Raw genomic sequence first — 21,519 nt, 5'->3', positions numbered from 1 at the left:
CAATCATACATAGAAAAGTTTAGATTGGTAAACATGTTTTTCAAGAAGGCCTGTCAGACTATAGTGAAACATTTCTACACACTGGCATGTAGAACAAAGTAGAATCCTTTGGACAAAAGATAAACCAATCATAGGACTTGACTGTGTTTTACACTGCAAAATATGTGATTTTTTTGCAGATGCCTATTGTCATTGCTAACAGTTTCTTAAATATGGTGTTGGCTGGATCCAAGATTCTCTGCCTATAAAGTACGCTATGTCTTTGAGTTTTTTCAAAGCAACCATCTTCCTTTCTACATCTGGGCTTGGCATTGTAGGTAACACCTTTATTCTTTTGAATTATATGCACATGTTTAAAGGTTCCAAGAAGAAATCTGTACACATTGTATTCATCCACTTGGCTTTTACAGACATCATAATGCTTCTTTCAAAAGTGATACCAACCACAGTAGCAGCTTTTGGCATGGAGAACTTCTTAGAGGATATAGGTTGTGTGATTTCTACTTACCTAGAGAGAGTGACTCGAGGACTTTCCATCTGCACCAGCAGTCTCCTTACCCTGGTTCAGGCCATCACCATCAGCCCCAGAGACTCTGTGTGGAGAAAGCTAAAGCTTCAATCTACATGGCACATCCTTCTTCTATTGCTCTTCTTTTGGATTCTCAATTCCTTGATATGCTTGTACTTAGTATTCCACATAAAAAATATCAGCAGTATGAACATATCACAACCTAGTGTAAGTGACACCTATTGTTATTTTGTACCAGACAACTTGATAATGAAATGGATTTTTCTTACCTTCATGGTCTTGAGGGATGCTGTGTTTCAGGGTATCATGAATGTGGCCAGTGGTTACATGGTATTTCTTCTCCACAAGCACCACCAGCGTGTTCTCTACCTGCAGAACTCTAACTTTCTCTACAAAACATCTCCTGAGATGAAAGCTGCTTACAGTGTTCTCCTTCTCATGCTTTGTTTTCTTTTCTTTTATTGGACAGAATGTGCTTTTTCTCTACTTTTAACTTCCTTCTTAGAGAATAATTCCATGATGCAAAACATTCAAGAATTTCTGAAAGTTGGTTATGCCATTCTCAGTCCTTTTATACTGATTTCCAGAGATGGAAATCTGGCTCATTGTTAGCATAGAATACCCATTTATGAAAGTTCCATATCATTGTTTTTATTGCTTACATAAATTTCATGCTTTCTGTTTTTTTCTGTTTGGTTTCTGACACTCTTTTGAAAGAAATTAGGTTAGTGGGGTCATAATCAGGAGAATTTCACCACAGGTTTCCAGTTTTTTGTGAATTCAATGCATGTTAAACAAATAAATGAAAATGAAACATATAGAAATTTGTCTAAAGATATCACTGATTAGTGCTCATACACTGCTCAATGAACAGTCTGTCTTTAGTAATCGACAAAACAGCTTGGATTGATTATTGTGGTGAAACACTCTGTGTTTTCAAAAATAATTTTAGTGTTACTATTAATGTGTTTAAAGAAGAGTTAGCATTTCATAAGTGAGGTAATGAGTGCATTTCTTTTTTTTTTTAACACGTCACCCCTTCCTTTACTTTCTACCAGTTTGCCCCTCTCATACCTTCGCACAGCTTTTTTTGTTGTTGTTCTTTTTTGGAATGAAAAAACCTTGTATGGAATGCATAGTTATCATCATAATATATTAAGTCAATCATTTGGGGGGTAGGGGTGCCATTCCTAGGGCTTGAGCTCAAGTGCTTGTGTGCTGTCCTATGTTTTTGTGCTCATGTCTAGAGCTGTACCAGTTGAGCCCTAGCTCCACTTTCAGCTTTTTCATGCTTAGTTGGAGATAAGAGTCTCACGGACATGCATGCCCAGGTTGGCTTTAAACTACCACCCTTAGAACTCAGACTACTGAGTGTGAGCCACTTACAAGTGTGAGCCACTGGTGCTCAGCTCTCAAAAGTCACTCATGTTTAACAATACATAACTTGTTTCACGCATTTCACATATCCATAATAGAAAATATTGGCACTGATGGACAGAGACTTAGACTCCAGTATTAAATAGTAAAAATACTTTGTATTACTTCTTTAATACTTATTTTGCTAAATTTTCTGCCATTTTTATACTTGAAGTCTTTTGTTTGGGAAAATGTCAGATTGAGGCCAGCTGCTGACATGTATCTTCCTCACACACCAGCACTCAAATGCCAAACACTCTTCACTCCATTGTTAAGAATGCCTCATCTACATGTTTTTTTTAGGCTCTGTATATATTTGTGTGTTTGACTTGCAATATACCCACACAAAATTGGTGTTAGTAATGTTACCATTTCATACTCTGTGATGTTTGAGGGTTTATGGTGTGATTGGAGATGTGCAGTATGGTGTTTATCTTAGTATCAGAGTTTTCCTGTGACAGATTTTCTTCATCTGTGCTACAGGAAATAAGGCCAAATAAGAGGTCCCCAACTAGGTCCCCATTATCATTCCAAAAGGAAGGAATATGAATCCCTGAAGAGAAATTAGAATTGACAGCAAACACTGAATCATGAAGAGGACATGGTTAGCACTAAAGAAAGACTCTAAATGGATAAGGTGCTATTTTGTGATGGTAACAAAAATTACTGAAAAAGAATATGACACTTAGCTTCCTTAATTGAGCATTATTACATTTCCTTCCAGATATTAGAGTTGAGATTAGGAAGCCAGGGGCTGGAGGCTCATGCCTGTAATGCTAGCTACTCAGGAGGCTGAGATCTGAGGATCACAGTTCAAAGTCAGCCCAAGCACGAAAGCCCAGGAGACTCTTATCTCTGAGAAACCATTCAGAAAACCAGAAGTGGTGCTATGGCTCAACTGGTAGAGCACTAGCCTTGAGCTGAAGAGCCGAGGGACAGCACCCAAGCCCAGAGTTCAAGCCCCACAACCAAAAAAAAATGAGCTCATATTTGGAAACGTAAGTCATTTCTACGATCATAAATTCTGATGCTAAGACATAGAGAAGACAGAGAGAAACGTGAGTTAAATTGTTATACATAGCCAGGATCTAGTGGCTCATACTTGTAATACTAGCTACTCAAGAGACCTAGATTGAGAAGTCTCTGGTCTGAGGTCAGACAGGAAAAAAGTTATCAAGATCCTATCTCAACCATGTGGCACATGTCATAACACAAGCCACCTTGAAGGTAAAAGTGGAATCATCAGGGTGCAAGGGCCAGTTTCTTTTCTTTTGTTCTCATTACCTGATTTATGTAACTGTAACCCCTGTGTACATCACCTTTACAATAACAGTTAAATAAAAAATCAAATATAGCAGCTTCTCCTACAATGATGATGGTAATCACAATCATAACCATGATACCCAAGTAAAAACAAAAGACTATCTAGGGTAGAACAATGGTAATAAGGTAGAGAGGAAAAAGAAAGGATACTGAGGAGTGAAGGGGACTGAAGGATGTCACACATACATAGGCAAATATGTATTCAAAAAGAAGGAGAAATAAAAGCCAGTGAGGCAGAAAACAATTCCCCAAAACCCTGATGATGGGAGCAGAAACAAGGTAAGAATGGGACAAAATGGGTAGAGTGAGCTGGTTAGAGGTACGTGGTGTGCATGTATGTAATCACCACCATGAAATCCCTTGGTATTATGAACATATGCTCATTCAAAAATAAAACAAAAATTTTAAACTTCATATATTTCTAAGTTAGTGCAGTGAAATAGCTTGGCGATTCTAATCTTTTTATTTCTCAGAATTAATTTTTTATTAGTCTCAATGTTGAGATCCTAAGTTACATTTGAATACTTTTGAATAACAGTTTTGTGCCTCAGTTTTTTTATTGGATGTAGGTGTAATATAGTATTTTAGCTTTAAAGGGCAAACTGCTCCAAAATGATGGAGAATGGAGAATGAAAGAAGGAAACAAAGAAAGAAAGAAAGAAAGAAAGAAAGAAAGAAAGAAAGAAAGAAAGAGAGAAGGAAAGAAAGAAAGAAAGAGAGAAGGAAGGAAGGAAGGAAAGAAAAAAAGAAGGGAGGGAGGGAGGAAGGAAAAGAGGGAGGGAAATCAAAAGGAGGGAGCAAAAATAGGAGGGAGGGAGGAAGAAAGGAAGAGAGGGAAGGAAGAGAGAAAAGAGAGAGACAGAAAAACCCAGAGATTGGTTCTGGACTTTCATAAGGAAAACAAACTGTTTTGCATAAGGGCAGCAGGCATGGATCAGTAGTAAAGCCTCTGCTAGCAAACATGAGATCCCAAGTTCAAACCCCAAAATAGCCAAAACAAAAAATATTTAAAACAAATCTTGGATATGAGACAAAACTCCATTGGCTAACAGACACCCCCACCTCCATTAAACGAAGGCCTCCTCTTAGTGATAGTTCACAGTAATGCAAAAATGATCAATTGAAAATCTGGAAATGGAAACTTCAACAACTCTGGTAACAAGAAGTAGGGATGTAGATTTCAGTACTGTCAGTCAAATTAACCTAAAAGACATGTGTGGAATATTTTATCATACACACCAACAAGACCCATGTTTCTAAGCAGTTTATACAATGTTAACAAAATAAACCAAATTTATGGGATAAAGCCAGTCATCACAGGTACAAAAAAAATATCTCAGCCCTTTTTATTTTTATTTTATATAAAATATTTCATTCGTTATCTTCCCTCCCCTCCCCACCGCACTTTGTGAGCTAGCCTCAGATAGCCATGCTTTTACATATGGCCTCCCACTTAACTGTGAATGCACACCTGCAGCACAAAGCCCAGCTTGCTGAATGGGATTGACTCTCACTAAAGTTTGCCTAGGAAATCCTACCACCCTTTTTCAAAAGCCTTCCTCTCAAGTATCTGGGACCACAGGTATGAGCTGCTGGATTTCATCAGACTGCAATAGAGTATACCTGGAATTCAGCAGCAAGAGAAATATACAAAAGCATGCACAAGAAATAACACATTTTTGAATGATCAGTGAATCATTGAAGGAAGCAGAAATGATTAAATCAAATAGAAATGAAATCACAAATGTATAGAAAATCTCACTCATGCTCATAGGTGAAAATTGTCAATAAAATACTTGAAAAACAGCATGTCAAAAAGACCATAGAGACAGGAAAATAGAAGTGGTGAAGTTGCTGATTTTGTTCCAAGTGCACTCTGCACAAGAATGGAAATATCACATAACTTCCTTGTAATACACATAAACGGTAGCTCAAATATGAATTTTGTAAACCATACAGTGTGATCAAACTGGTTTCATTCTAGTGAAGGAAAGATTTTTCAAACATATGGAATCATAAACATAATGTACCACATAAACAGAATAATGAATAAGAACACATAATCATCTCAATAAATACAGAAAAAAGCCTCCAATGAAATTTACTGTCTTTACATGATAAAATCTGTAAAAAAAACAGGAATGGAAAGGATGTACTGTGACATAATAATGATTGCATATTATATACCTATAGCTAATATTTGACTAAGTGTAGAAAACTCTCAAGAGTGAGACAAATATGTCTATTCTCTCTGTAGTTATTCAATATCATCAATAGTCGTGCTAAGAAAGGGAAGGAAAACAATATCACTCACAATAGCACACCCAAATTCCTGGGAATAAATTGATGGGGTGAAAGTCTCATATAATGTTAACTATACAACCATGTGGGAAGAACTTGAAGAAGACAATAGAAGATGAAGACTTTCCATGCTCATGGATTGGCAGTAGTCATGTGGAGGGAATGGCTATATTACTCAAACTAATCTACATTTACTGCAATCCACATCAAAACATCAGTGTCATTTTTCATAGAAATAGAAAACTCAGTCTTAAAATTCATGTGGAATTCACAACAGAACTCAAATAGAACAAAGCTAAGGACCAACAGAAATGCTGACTTAGAATTCGACTACTCAGACTGAATAAGAAAAAAACCTTAGTAATGACACAAACAGACATGCAGATAAACAATGAGATGGGAACAAAATGGAATTCACAGAACTAGAGTGAAAGGGAAACAGAAAGTAATAGCATAGAATGTTGAGAAATGTACCCATAGACCTAGAGTTGCCTGGTTTTTGACAAAAGACCCTAAAACCTACGTTGGAGAAGACAGTCTTTTTAACAATTTGTTCCAAGACAACTGGTGATCCACAGGTGTGAGTTTGAAATTAAACCTCTGTCCTTCACCTTGTACAAAGGCTATTTAAAAATAAAAGCCCAAGTCTTTCCATTTCCTGACAAATGGTGCAATGTCATTCTTTCTGATGGAGGCATAGAATAGATGGTGAATAATGCTGCAATAAACATAGCTGTGCTGGTAAATTATATTAAGTGAAGTAAGCCAGGCCCAAAGAAACAGGTCCCATGGTTTCCCTTATTTGCAATAACTAGTATATGTCTGAGACAAGCAGAAATGGTCAGATAAGTAGTTAAGGGAAATGAATATCAAGATAAGGATTCAAATGGTTTTTCTTTCTTGTGATTGTTTCTAACATATCGATAAGATGATTTGTTTGTTTCTTTGTACGTCCATTCCCCCCACGGTATAACTCCTCTTTCATTGTATTTGATGTTGATATAATTTGTGAAGGGGAAGGGAAAAAAACAAATTGTTTAAATAGGGATACAGGTGGATCCATTGCAACAATGAGATGTACAAGGCCTCATGTCGAAAACGAACTTTACAACTTTAGCCCTCGTGGCCGGGAGGAGGGGGCTTTGGAAGGGGGGACGATGGGAAGGGATAGGAAGGGGAAACCAAGGAGGAGGAGGCAACAATGATTGATAAGAAATGTATTCATCACCTTGCTCATGTAATTGAAACCTTGCTGTATGGTATTTTCACAATAAAAAAATAATAACAATTAAAGAAAAAATAAAAATAAAAGCCCAGTTGGGCGCCAGTGGCTCACAATTTTAGTCCGAGCTACTCAGGACACTGAGATCTGAGGATCACGGTTAAAAGCCAGAATGGGCAGGAAAGTCCATGAGACTCTTATCTCTAATAAACCACTAGAAAACTGGAAGGGACACTGTGGCTTAAGCAGTAGAGCGCTATACTTGAGCTGAAGAGCGCAGGGACAGCACCCAATCCCAGAGTTCAAGCCCCACAACAGACGAAAAATAAATAAATAAATAAATAAATGCCCTTAGTGAGGCATTTAAAACTTTGAAAATACAACAGCAAAAGCTTAGAAGGTCAATGACTTCATGAACAGGATTCTAGAAGCACAGAAAATAAGCACAAGAATTTCCTAATTGAATCATAGCAAATTAAAAAAAACAAACAGATGTAATAGATAATTTCAAGTAACGGTTAATGTCCTTTTTTGCTAATCTCCAGATCACTAGATATCTAGTATATATGAACCCAAAAATGTAAATGTTAAAAATCAAATAATTTAATTAACTTTTAGGCAAATGAATGGACAGCATTAAAAACAACAAATGGCAACTATACACATGAAAAATGTTCAACATCTTGAGTTGTAAAAGAAATGCATGTCATAAATATAGAGATTGTATTTAAACATAGTATGAATCACTATTATCAAGAAAACAAACAATAAAGGCTGATTAGCATGCAGGAAAAAAAGATTCTGCATAGTTTGTTGGTGGGAATGTGAATTATTATAATCACTAAAGAAATCATTATAGAGATTCCTCAAAAAACTAAAATCAGGGCTCAGAAGGTGGCTCAGTGGTAGCCTGCTTGCCTGGCATGCATGAGGCCCTGTGTTTGATTCCTCAACACCACATAAGCAAAAAAAGCTGCAAGTGGCACTGTGGTTCAAGTAAGTGGTAGAGCACTAGCCTTGAGCTGAAGAGCTGAGGGACAGCCCCCAGGCTCAGAATTCAGGCCCCACAACTGACAAAAAAATTACAGTCTTCACATCTTTTGACAAGCATTGATTTGACAACTTAAATTGAAGTACTTAGTGAAGTTAAGCTATTTTCGTTATGCAAATACTGAACAATTTGGCAAAGTCTTCCATGAAGATAACAGCTCTAAAGAGAGTTTCAGGATCTTGGGGAAAACATCCCTGTCTTCTTTTTTTTTTTTTTTTTTTTTTTGTCGGTCGTGGGGCTTGAACTCTGGGCCTGGGCGCTGTCCCTCAGCTCTTCAGCTCAAGGCGAGCGCTCTACCACTTGAGCTACAGCGCCACTTCCGGTTTTCTGGTGGTTTATTGGAGATAGGAGTCTCACGGTCTCTCCTGCCCGGGCTGGCTTTGAACCGCGATCCTCAGATCTCAGCCTCCTGAGTAGCTAGGATTACAGGCGTGAGCCACCAGCGCCCAGCTCATCCCTGTCTTCTTAAACCAACACAATTTAATAACTTTTACACAACACACACATGCACACAAACATAATGTACATATACATAGCATAGATATAAACATGAGGGGCAAGAACTTATAATTTTCATAAACAAATACTGTTAGAAATAAAGAAATGCTACGTATTGCCCCAGGTAAAGTTAATTATTTCTACTTTTCAATTTCTGTTTACTTTCATAAATAGCATGTAAAATTTGCTCAATCCCTCTGTGTCTGGATTTCCCTATTCAACATCAGATAATGGAAAATTTATGTGCTATTAAGAGATGTTCTATTCATTTACACACAGTATTTTTTTTGTCTCTTTAGTGTTCAAGATACACAAAATGGGAACCAATGACCATGAATTTGCCTCCCAACCCAGCCCAGTGTTGCTCCAACTTTGTGGGGGAAAAGGGCTGCCTTTAGATAAAATTCCAGTACTGTGTGTGTATATTCATTCTCAGTGTTCCTTCAGGGTAGTAGAATAAATAATAGAAGCATTATTCTTCAGTGTAGATGAATAACAGAAGTTTACTTTCAGAATTGGTTTTTTGAAAAGACAATGATGATCTCATTGAATCTTTGAGTCCCATTTGTTGTTATTTTATGAGCAAAGGAAAACATATTTCCATAATAGTTGCACTAGTTTACATTCTACCAAGGTGTCAATAGATTCTTTTTCCCTTTAATCTGATAGTATTTATTGCTGTTTGTTTTTGATGATAATCATTATGTCTGGTGAGATGGAATGAATCTTAGTGTAGTTTTTATTTTCATTTCCTTTATAGATATGGATGTTGAACATTTCTTCATTTATCTATTAATGACATGTACTTCTTAGAGATGTCTGTTCAAGTTATTTGCCTAGTTTTAATTGCATTAATTGTTGTTGCATTAATTTTTTGCTATTTAACTTTTAATACTTTTTCCTGTTTAATTATTTAATTTTTGACTCTTTGTTTATTTTGATTTTCTTTTCCCGGTCATGGGGCTTGAACTCAGGGTGTGGGCACTGTCCTTGAGTTCTTCAGCTCAAGGCTAGTACTCTACCACTTGAGCCACAGCACCACCTCCAATTTTCTGGTGGTTTATTGGAGGAAAGAATCTCTTTGCTGCCTGGGCTGGCTTTGAAATGTGATCTTCAGATCTCAGCCTCCTTAGTGCTAGGATTACACGAATGAGCGACCAGTGCCCAGTTACTATTTTGGGGGGGGGTTGTGGGGCTTGAACTCTGGGCCTAGGTGCTGTTCCTCAGCTGTACAGCTCAAGGCAAGTTTCCAGCTATTAATTCTTTATCAATTGAACAGGTGAAGAAAAACAGAACAGGTTAGTTTGATTGGAACACATTTTATGCACAAATGGAAAGATCAAAATAGAAACACTTCCCCCCTACTTGGCACAAATAAAAATTTTAGAAAGTGTGCACCAGTGCCTCACAACTCTGCCCTAATTAGGAGACTTGAATCTGGAGGGCTTCAGTTGTATGCCAACAGAAAATTCTGTGGACCCTATCTCCAATTTTCCAGAAAAATGTTGCATTGGAGGCATGGCTCAAGACCCTTTGTCCTGTCAAGGAACTGGTAAGGACTTGCTCAAATATGGAGTCCCCAATAGTGACCAGCTTTATTATATTCTGTTGAAAGAAGGACTTGAGATAGAAAAGAGAGTGACTTATTCTGTCTTGGGAACTAGTCCCATTCTGCTCCAAGCTTGCAACTTGGAGCAGGTGAAAACAAGTTTGAAGACACTTGACAGAAGCTCTGGACACTTGAGTTGCTGTTCAGTTTTCCACTTCACTGCCTCCTATTAAAATAATTAAGTCTCAATTCAGCCAAAGATAACTTCTGAGACAATGATAAGTACTAATTGTAGAGGGAGAAGAAAAGTTGTACTACAGGGATTGAAATTCTACAGAGTTTGCTTCTCTCTGACATGGACACAACTGAGAAAATTAAAGCCTGGGAGTTTATGAAAGCCAAGAGCTTCACATATCAGTGTGATACAAATAGGATCTGGGAGGCCTCAGCTTGGCAGAGAACTGACCAAGGCTTCCACTGCACCACAGCTACTAGGTGAGTAATCCTGATAATTCTTTGAATTATGATGTCATGCAAATTTTCATTGGGAACACTAATTTTTCTTTGATTAAAACAGGGTGTTGTTGAGATGGTCTGAGAGCCTACGGATTTCCATTCTTCTTCTTTGGGGGAGGTTTCTGAGGCCAGAAATATGAAGGAGGCCACTTCCTAGAAATACGACTTTAGAATTACTGAATCAATTTTGTGCCTGTGTTCAGGATCAAGTTCTGATCATGACAGAGCTCAAAAAAATTCTAAACTCTAAATTTGGATGTTTGATTTTGGCAGTCCAAAAGGGATTTGAAAATAATAAAAATAACTCACAAAGAGTTTGAAAGGGAAAATGATCAGTTTGCTAACAACAATGTGTGAGCAATTACATATATCATGATCATCTCTTAAACTCGAAAATGTTCTAAGTTATGAAATACATTCCCACATTTATATCATCATTACTGATTAATTCCCTTCAGAGAAGTGTTTGCTGGATCCAACATCTTCTCATCATACACAAATGATTTTGAATGTTGTCAAGGGAACCCTCTTCCTCTTTCTAACTGCAATTGGCATTGTAGGGAACATCATTGTTTTTGTGAATTTTATATATAGATTTTGGAGAGGAGCTCAGAAGAAGTCTACACACCTTATTCTCATCCATTTGGCTTTTGCAAATACCATAATACTTCTTTCCAAAGGATTACCAATGGCAATAGCAGCTTTTGGTTTGAGACACTTCCTGGATGATATAGGCTGTAAGGTAGTAATTTCTCTAGAGAGGGTGGCCCGGGATTTTTCCATCTGCACCAGCAGTCTCCTCACTGTGGTCCACGCTATCACCATCAGTCCCAGAAGCTCTCTCTGCTGGAGATTCAAGCCAAAGACTCCAAAGAAAATTCTTCCCCTGTTTCTCTTCTTTTGGATCCTCACTTCCTTGAAAATCATCAACTTATTTCAACATACGGCAAATGTCAGAGAAAACACATCAGAAAATGCTAAAACTAACAATTATTGTTCTTTTCAACCAGAAAGTCAGAAAGCCAAATGGGTAATTCTTATTCTAATGGCCATGCACAGTGCCATGTTTCAGGGTGTCATGGGTGGGGCCAGTGGCTACATGCTATTTCTTCTCCATAAGCATCACCAGCGTGTTCTCTACCTTCAGAGCTCTCACCTCCGCAAAACTCTTCCTGAAATGAGAGCTGCTCACAGTGTTCTCCTTCTGATGTTATGTTTTCTTTTCTTCTATTGGACAGATTGTGTTCTCTATCTATTTTTAAATTCAGTCTTAGAAACTAATTCTTCAATGTTAAACATTCATGGCATTTTGACCATTGGGTATGCATGTCTCAGTCCCTTTGTGCTGATTCAGAGAGATGGAGATCTGACCTGTTGCAATTTTCTTTCAGAAAGAAAGACATTGAAAATATCAGTTGCAGTGATTTGTCAGTGATAGAAATAAGCCTTAATCTTCTTTTGTTGTTTGTAAAACAAAGTAATTTCAAAGTAGCTTAAACATGTAAAATTTGATTCCCCTATGTCAATAATGGAGACCTGCAATATTGAACTAGCACTGAAATTTTGGACTACAAGACTGACACAGAATCTCATTCCCTATTCTGATAGCCTCAAGGACTGAGTCTAGTACTTGTTTTGATGAGCCTAGCTTTTTAGTAGCACAGTACCTGTATTAAGAAGCAGGAAATCAACTTGGTAAGTTTTTCAACATTACTAGTATAATCTTTATGCCAGGAACTTCATTTCTAACACTTGATCAGACATGTATACTTAATATTTGAGAATTACAATCTAAAAATTGTATATTGTGTGATTCATTATTTCAATGACACTATGTAAAGGGTAGCAGATGTAAATTTTTACTTGAAAATAGACAAAAATATTCATCCATAGAATAGGATTGATTGTATGCAGATGATAAAAGAATAAGTTCGATACTTTCTCACAAAAGCAAAGTCATTAATGAGACTAAAATTCAGGGAAACATATTTGTTTTATGTGATATGAATGAAGAATCTCTGGACAAACATAAGAGAAACTGTACATTATGAGAGAAATTGGACACAGCAGCTGAAATTCCAGTTGACTCCTTTCTATGTTTTTCATTGTAGTTAACAATATAATGTAATCTTTTTTTTAAATGGATAAATGAGTCATATTGGGGGGAAAAGCATTGAGTTTTTCCGAGACACCATTCATTAAGGCCGTGGCATGTTCCATCAGGCTATCATTGTCTTTATCGACAAATAGCTATAAATTAATATGACTCTACATTAATTTAAACAAGGGTTGCAATTAATTTCTTAAAACAGAACCATTCAATACAGGTATAAGCATAGCATACATACTTTCATCAGTAAAATAGCTGATAAAGATATTTAAAATATTGATGCAATTTATTATAAGCACAGAACCCAACAGCTTTGATCAATTGGGTAGAGACAGGCTTACAAATTTATGCTTTTAGAATGCATCGACCAAGCCAGGTGTTGGTGACACTTGTAAGCCTAGCTTTTCAGGAGGCTGAGATCTGAGGATCATGTTTTCATAACCAACCTAGACAAGGAAATCCTATGCGATTTCTCTTTCTAATTAACCAATGAAGTGCTAAAGGTGGAGATATGGCTCAAGTGTAGAATGCTACCCTTGAACAGAAAAAGTTTAGGAACAGCATCCAAGAGTTTAAGTCCCACATTGGCAAAAAAAATGTTCTCTTAGTTATCATTATTGTCTATATGAACATACAGGATTATATTGCCCTAAGTAACAGTTGTAAATGTCTGTTCCTTTTTGAGTTAGTAGTACTATTCATACACAATTGTTAAATTGCCTAAATTACTCAAAGTAGAGGATCTTTATTTTGCATATAGCTGCGACTTGCTTGAAGGCAAACTATAATTTATCTTTCTTTCACTGCTTTTTGGAAAAGTGTTTCCTTTGCATTCAGCATAAAGGACAAAGCAAAAACATTCTGAATCAATTATTAGTATTAAATTCAAACAAAGTATGTCGCAATCTGGAAATGAACTGCTAGCATATGAAGTTTGTTTCATGAAGAATATATTACTGAATATTAAGAACAAGAAGGCTGAGTCGGGTGCTTTACAGTTGTCAAAACAGCTGTGGGGATCTCGGGTTAGGGGTTGAAATGTCAAGCTCAGCTTAGCCTGAATAAAGAGACTCCATCTCCAGGAAAAGAAGATGAAGAAGGTGGGTGTGGTATACACAAAGGAGATATAATTCCAGCCTGATGTTATAAATTGCTAGTCTCTAATCTTACTTTCCTAAAACCGTGCTATTTTCAGCTCCATTTTTATAATTCAGAACTGAGTTGACAATAGTTAAAATGCATCTAAATCATCAGCAGAAAATTAATAAAAAATTAAAATACTCCTAAATTTTTTATACATCTAAATGGTTGAAGGTAGCAATAAAACACAGACTCATTTTCTTGATCCATTCATCTACTGAGGAGCATCTGGGTTGGTTCCATATCTTAGCTATGGTAAATAATGCTGCAATAAACAAGAAAATGTGATGTATATACACAATGGAATTCTATGCCTCCATCAGAAAGAATGACATTGCACCATTTGTTAGGAAATGGAAAAAATTGGAAAAAATTATATTATGTGAAGTAAGCCATGCCCAAAGAAACATAGGTCCCATGGTTTCCCTTATTTGCAATATCTAGTATATGTATGAGTCAAGCGGAAAAGTTCAGATAATGTGATGTTAGGAAAATGAACCCTAAGATATGTATTTTAATGTTTTTTTCTTTCATGCATTTGTTTCTAACACATTTATAACATTATCTCTTTGTTGCTTTGTATGTCCCTCCCTCACAGTATAACCCCTGCTTTCACTATATTTGATGTCAGTATAACTTGTGGAGGAGATGGGGAAAAACAAGTCGTTTAAGGATACAGGTGGACCCGTTGCAACAATGAGAAGTACAAGTTGTCATGTCGAAAACGAGCTTTACAACATTGGTGCGGGGCGTGGGGGGACTAGGGGAGGGTTCGTGGTAGCATGGGGGGGAGGCTGGGAAGGGATGTGAAGTGTAAACAAAGGAGGAGTCTGCAATGTTTGATAAGAAATGTACGCATTATCCTGCCCATGTAATTGTAATCCCTCTGTACAGTATGTTCACAAAAAATTAAATTAAATTAAATTTTTAAAAAAAAACAGACTCATACAATTTCATACCTTACCCGCATGGACAGAAGTCACATCACTTATGTTTCCCTTCTCATACATCCACAAGCACTGTTTTCCACTATACTAGACATGAACTCTGTATTGATTTTTGCCTGTGAAATCTTATGGAAGATTGGAGGGAAAAATTGCCTGAAAACTTCAAATGGCAAAATGAATTTTCAAGTTCAAGAGGTTCAGAAAACCCTAAGAAGGCAAACCTCAAAACATCAACCCTGAATATAAAGTATTTTTAAGAAATATATTATTTACCTGACTTATGTAACTGTAAGCCCTCTGTATAGCACCTTTATAATATCAATTAAAACATTTTAATCCATACACACACTCATCACTTAAAACAAGGTTCTAAAAGTTAAACAACTGAAAAATGTGAAACGGTTCTTAGATAAATAAAAGATTTAACTCAAAAGAACAAAGTTCCACAGATACTTATTTTAAGAAAACATGGATCTGAGACAAAACTCTGGTAAGTAAATTTCTTTATTAAAGCCATAATCCTATGGTTCATAGAAATACTTTGAATCTCCAAAATATAGTTTCTATTCAAAGTGATATTCATCCATTTCTAAGAAATCTAAGTAGATCTCCTGTTACACAGCACACTAGTGAATGACTGTGGTTGTTTTTGTTCAGGCCTAGGTGGTACATTGGCAGCACACCTTTGGAGTGATGGAGTTATGATATGGATTCAAATCTGAAAATTGATTATTTAGTGACTCGAGAAGCCAGATTTCTGTTTAGTTGCTCTGTGTGTTTTTCTCATTGTATAGATCAATGAGACCTCTTTCGTCCTATAGTGTACATACAGATAGCACAGAACAAAATCAACTAATCACCACCAAGATCTCTGTGATTGAAAGTATTCTGATCATGATCCATTGCCATAGCCACACCCACCATCTCTTTGGTGACCAAGTCCTATAAGTGTTCCTGTTCCTTGAAAACAAGATCAACCCATGGTGTATACAGATTCCAACTCACTAGATAGTATGGATCAGAGAGATATTCTAGGATGCCTAAGTACTCTATCTTCATGAAGTAGTTGTCACAGAAAGGCAGGTAGTTTGGACAACCCACAGACTCTGCTATCAGTTCCTCAGGTAAGAGTATAAACCTCCACTCTTCTCTCCTCTTCACTCCCTATATACAACTGTTTTATGAGTTAAAAAAAAGCAAGTGTCAACTGAATGTTAGGTCTCTTATTCCCTTCACTTCACTGCACTCCTTTACTTCAGGAAGTGTTAGGCAATGGGAGGAGCTCAGGAAAGTGTTATTTAAGGTAAATCTGCATATCTGCCTGTGGTGAATATAGAATTACCTGCCTCCCTCTCCTTGGATCTTCTGTGGTGTCCAATGAGAAAGAGACCATTTCTGAAAATGGTATTAGGGATACAGAACTGAGGTGTGAATCTCATAGGGAAGCCTACACACATACTCTCAGTTCTCCTGGGCAATGACCACAGAAGTTGAGCATCTAAAACAATAATCATGCTGGGGCTAGTGGCTTACACTTTAATCCTATCCACTCAGGATGTTGAGAGCTGATGATCACAGTTCAAAGACTACCCTGGAAGGAAAGTGTAACACTTCTTTCTCCAAATAACCACCAGAAAACCAGACTTAGCTGTGCCTCAAAGTGGTACAGTGCTAGCCTTGAGCAAAAGAAGCCAGGGACAGCGTCCAAGTCCTGAGTTCAAGCCCCAAGAACAACCAACAAAAAAAAAGAAAATCCTGGTTTGGCAGTGAACATTTCAAGGAAAAATACCTCTAAGAAGTAGCATAAAACAGAAGTGAATACTTCAGTAAGACACATGAAGGGACCCAAGCAAACAGCCAGAAGTGAAAGCAGGACACCATCCCAGCCCTTCATAAGTCCCCAACTGCCATGTGCTGGACAATATGTCCAAGATGAGATCTAGATTGTACCATTGGATGATCTTTTCTATCAATGAAGGTATACTCAGAAAATATTCAGAAAATGAGCTCTGTGGATTCTCAGAAGTTTCTTTAACATTACTTCCTGGCTTTGATGATGAATGGAGGATATGGGATAAGAGTAAAATCAAGTTGAACAATGAGAAGTACAAAATGTCATGTCAAAACCAGCTTTACAATGTCGGTGTGGGGGGGGAGGGGGGTATGATTGCGTGGGGGAGAGGGGGGAGGCTGGGAAGGGAGGTGAAGGGTAAACAAAGGAGGAGGCTGCAATGCTTGGTAAGAAATGTATGCATTATCCTGCCCATGTAATTGTAACCCTCTGTACAGTATGTTCTCAAATAAAATAAAATAAAATAAAAATAAAATCAAGTTGAAGAAACTTGGACCATTTAGGGAACTCTTCATCATTACCATGACTCCTTATTAATACACATTCACTATAATTCACTCAGCAAGTTTCTCGCCTCAACAAATTACAGAGTAGTAAGAAGACAGCAGAATTGTGCCTCAGGGATGGAGAGGTGCAGAAGGAGCACTTTTTCCCTGGTGAAGATAAAACTCAACACAGTGACATCTTGACAACAATGGAGTTGTTTATGAGCACTGGGACTCATGAAGAATAAATACAGCCTGACTCTTACTGCTTAATCACAATATCCACCATGATGCAGCTGCAGAGACTATGTAGATAAGTGATCCAGCACTGTAGTTAGTGGCTGCCTTTGGTGTTACAAGGGAAGTTGTGGAAGCAGAGCTGGTCAGATGCAGGTGGTGAGAGAGAAAGGTCTGAGACATTTGACCATTTGTAGAACAGGAAAATATCAAACAGAACCCAGGTAGCAGAAGACCCATTAATTCCAATAACCTCTGTTTTTCTCTCTACAAGAAGTCCTTGAGCCGGGTCCAGTGACTCAGGCCTGTAATCCTAGCTATTCAGGAGGCTGAGATCTGAGGATTGCAGTTCAAAGCCAGCCCAAGCAGGAAAGACATTGAGACTCTCATCTCCAATAAACCACTCAGAAAACCAGAAGTGGTGCTGTGGCTCAAGTGGTAGAGCTCTAGCCTTGAGGTGAAGAGCTGAGGGACAGGGCCCAGGCCCAGAGTTCAAGCCCCACATCGGATTAAAGAAAAAAAAGAAGCCCTTGAGTTGGAAGGAGATAAGAACCTTTTAAAATATTAATGAAATATACACATCAATGTCTCTCCTAAACAGTTTTTAGAATAGATATAGGTGTATGGCTTTTCCAGCCCACTTGTTACATTCAAGACAACAAAATACTCTTTCTTTATTCCAAAGACTTTTATTGATATGTCAGAGAACCAACACGTATATTTTTCTAAAGTAAAATCTTAGCCATAGCAATACCAGAGATATTGCAAGTAAAAATTAACTCTGGTTTATGAGTGTCTTAAGGATAGTCCCTGTCTTTTCTGTATCTGTAGAAACCTGTGTGTTCAACTCATCACTACCTGTGAGGAGACACTGAAACTGAAATCAAAGTGCATTGACTTCTCCAGGCCACTCAGTTTTTATCATCCATAATGAAACATAAAGGAACCCAAATACCTTCACAAACTGGCTGATACATTGCTGAGCTGAGTTTATTGTCAAGGTTTTGAATCATATGCCTCTGTTCATAATTTATTTGTAAGCTGTTTTTCAAGCACTTAATAGCAAGAGATTATGTTAGGGAGCATAAGTAGACTCAAAAGGACATCTCCAATGTGTTCTTACTATGCAGTTGTGGAAGATGGCAGCTGGCAGACAACCATCCAGACAGGAAACACAGCCCAGTGGGATCAGGTAATACTAAGGGAAACAATTTCAAGCTGATTTCTGACCCATAGCCAGCATTGTGCTAAGAAGGTTACTGGTTGGGAAAAAGTTAACCATGGTGACATATTCATATTTTTTTGGCACATACAAAACAGCCCAGGCAAAAAAAAAAAGTCTCCCTGACACTCTTATCGCCAATTAACTACTCTAAAAGCTGAATTAGTGTTGTTACTCAATTGGTAGAGTACTGAGTTTGAACTACTCTAAAACCTGAATTAGTGTTGTTACTCAATTGGTAGAGTACTGAGTTTGAACACAAACAGGCTCAGGAACACACCCAGGAGGAACACACGTGATTAAAAAGAAAAGAAAGGAAAAAAATCCACCATAATGATTGTATGTATTGGGTATGAGAAGTGAAATGTGTACATATTGGAAATTAACAGCATGTATTTATTGCTTTTGCTTACCTCTTGTGGAAAAAGAAAATGGTCATAGAAAATTTGGACATGACGAATACAAAGAAGGAAAAACAGGTGGATGCATGTAATCTGTGTCTAAATTGTAGTCATCATGAATCCCCAGGTCCCAGGAATCAAGAAAGGAAGAAAGTGCTAGACACTGCTATGCCTGTAATTCTAGCTACTTAGGAAATTTAGATCAGAGGATCACAGTTCCAGAACAGCCAAGGCACGAAAGTCCATGGGAAACTTATCTCCGATAAACCACCAAAAATAAAAAAGGTGGAAGTGTGGCTGTGTTTCAATTGGTAGAGTGGTAGCCTTGATTGAGATAAAAGTTCAAAGACAGCACCCAGGACCTGAGAGACATACAGACAGACAGAGTGAAAAAGAGGAAAGAAGGTAAGAAAGAAGGAAGGGAAGAAGGAAGGAAAGAGGTAAGAAAGAAGGAAGGGAAGAAGGAAGGAAGGAAGGAGAGAAGGAAGGAAGGAAGGAAGGAAGGAAGGAAGGAAGGAAGGAAGGAAGGAAGGAAGGAAGGAAGGAAGAAGGAAGGAAGGAAGGAAGAAAAAAGGAAGGAAGGAAGGAAGAAGGAAAGGAAGAAAGGAAGGAAGGGAGTGAGAGAGAGAGGGAGGGAGGGAAGGAAGGAAAAGAGGAAAGATGTGAGGGAAAGAAGATAAAAAGTAAACAAGAAAGAGAACAAATGAAGGAAATGAGGAAATAAGGGAGGGAGGAAATGAGTAAAGAAAGAAAATTAGGCATCTTCCAAGAAATGACCTTGGGTGGTTTATTGGAGATAGGAGTCTCACAGTCTCTCCTGCCCGGGCTGGCTTTGAACTGCGATCCTCAGATCTCAGCCTCCTGAGTAGCTAGGATTACAGGCGTGAGCCACCAGCGCCCGGCTATATTTTGTATTCTTAAATTAAATTGACCTCAGGTCCATTGGAGCACAAAACTACTGGAGGAAGTTAATTTCTCAGGGAGAGAGAAAGTCCTCTGTGAGCACACTGTAGCCAGTGTGTTGTAACTTGGTTTACTTGCAGATCTGACGAGATTGGGCGGGCGCGGCGCGGAGGAGGGGAAGCCCCTCTAGGTAACAGGAAGCAGGAGACATTTGCCTATAAAAGGAGAAGCCAGGAAAGGCTCGGGTTAAAGGAAGTAAAGCGCAGTAGTTAGAAGCAGAGCCCAGTGTCGCTGGTCAGAAGCAGACATTTAATGAGACTAGTTGAATTGCCCAGCGTTCAGGTATACCGCTCTGAGAAGCTTTAAGCCCCACTTCTGGAGTTTCACAAGAATTTGTTTCCGGATGACTTAGATGAAGAAAGTGTGGTTTTAACACTTGTCCCAGTTACAGAGGAGCCTTTTGAAGAAGTTATACAATCCAATGTTCCAACAGCAGACAATCTCAACCTAGAGACACCGAAGAATGACAAAGATATTCCACAAACAAATGACATGAAAAATCCCTCGAGAACTCGTTGGAAAAAGCCCGTGGGTCCTTTGCTTGCTGTCTTGCCTCCTATTACTGAGGTGTCTCGGGATGCCTTGCGTAACTGGTGCCAACAATTTAACCTGAGTACAGACGGCCAGAAAATAGAAGCGTATTTGAGGCTCCTGAAGCATAGATATCCCGAACAACAAAATTATATCCCCAAAACATCAAAGGAGGCCAGAATGATGCCATATTCCAAGAACTATAAGAGGGAAAGAAGTCGGCAGAAAAGAAGTAGTATAAGTGAAAAGGCCAGTACACGCAGGGACACTGTTGGAAATGAGTCTGGCCTAGAATTGAAAGGTAATATAGTGGAAGTAGTAACTTCTGCCCAAGCATCTATGTTGGCATCTTGGACACGAATTGCTGCAGAAACTCCTGAAGCCAAGACAGTGAAGTTTTGTCCTACTGAGTCAACCATAGAGACATTTTTGCTGCCAGCCCCTGGTGTCAGGTGGTGCGTAGTCCATGGCAGACTTCTCCCAGCAGATGGGAAGGGATGGGTGCGCCTGCAGTTTTGTGCAGGTCAGACCTGGGTCCCCAACTCTCGCAAGACAATGATTTCTCTCTTCCTGTTACCAGCCTGTTTATTCCCGACCCCAGGACTAGAAGATAATATGTTATGTCCTGAATGTGTCAAAAGGAATAAGAAGATGCTGAAAACAATTAATTGCAATAGGAGATAAAAGAAAAAGGCATACTTTGGGAGACTACCATCCATCTCAAATATACTACCTTCAAGATGTTAATTTATTTTGGTGTGAAGGCAAATAAGAAGAAAAAAAGGCTTTCTGCTTTTTTACCATCCATCTCAAATATACTAACTACCTTCAAGATGTTAATTTATTTTGGTGTGAAGGCAAATAAGAAGAAACAAAGGTTTTCTGTTTTTTCACAAAACAGGATATATGTTTGCAGAATTTCCTCCTCCATCTCTACCAGGACAACTGGCTTTGAGTCTGCAGATAATCTCCTGTTCTGGGTCCTAGCTAAGCTCAGTGTCTCCTAACTCCTATAGTGAGTTTTAGCTATTATAGGAAACAGCTGTTTTGTTTTTGTTTTCTTTCTCTCTTTTTCTTTTCTTTTTTTTTTTTTGGCCAGAACTAAAGTTTGAATTCAGGGCCTCAGGCTCTTGGCTTGGCATTTTTGCTCAGGGCTATTTTCTACCACTTGAGAGCCACAGCTTCACTTCTGGCTTTTTTTGGGTGGCTAATTGGAGATGAGAGTC

At 38.1% G+C, this 21,519-nt stretch overlaps 2 protein-coding genes and 1 pseudogene across 2 annotated transcripts; all 3 read left to right on the top strand.

Moving 5' to 3' along the window:
• Nucleotides 1-256: 256 nt before the first annotated feature.
• On the top strand, nt 257-1,141 carry LOC138827665 (vomeronasal type-1 receptor 4-like). The gene has a single exon (XM_070023287.1). It carries the CDS (start codon nt 257-259, stop codon nt 1,139-1,141), a length of 885 nt encoding a protein of 294 aa, XP_069879388.1.
• A 9,763-nt stretch (nt 1,142-10,904) lies between these two features.
• On the top strand, nt 10,905-11,840 carry LOC138827664 (vomeronasal type-1 receptor 4-like). The gene has a single exon (XM_070023286.1). It carries the CDS (start codon nt 10,905-10,907, stop codon nt 11,838-11,840), a length of 936 nt encoding a protein of 311 aa, XP_069879387.1.
• Nucleotides 11,841-18,287: 6,447 nt separating this feature from the next.
• On the top strand, nt 18,288-21,022 carry LOC138827663 (developmental pluripotency-associated protein 2 pseudogene; annotated as a pseudogene).
• The last annotated feature ends 497 nt before the right edge of the window (nt 21,023-21,519 follow it).

The sequence above is a fragment of the Dipodomys merriami genome, unplaced genomic scaffold (assembly GCF_024711535.1).
Source record: "Dipodomys merriami isolate MVZ:Mamm:240054 unplaced genomic scaffold, mDipMer1.0.p SCAF_16, whole genome shotgun sequence".
NCBI lineage: Eukaryota > Metazoa > Chordata > Mammalia > Rodentia > Heteromyidae > Dipodomys > Dipodomys merriami.
This window is presented reverse-complemented; position numbering and strand designations above follow the sequence as displayed.

Coding starts and splice junctions, on each gene's coding strand:
- LOC138827665 (XM_070023287.1), top strand. CDS start 257: ATGTCTTTGAGTTTTTTCAAAGCAACCATCTTCCTTTCTACATCTGGG.
- LOC138827664 (XM_070023286.1), top strand. CDS start 10,905: ATGATTTTGAATGTTGTCAAGGGAACCCTCTTCCTCTTTCTAACTGCA.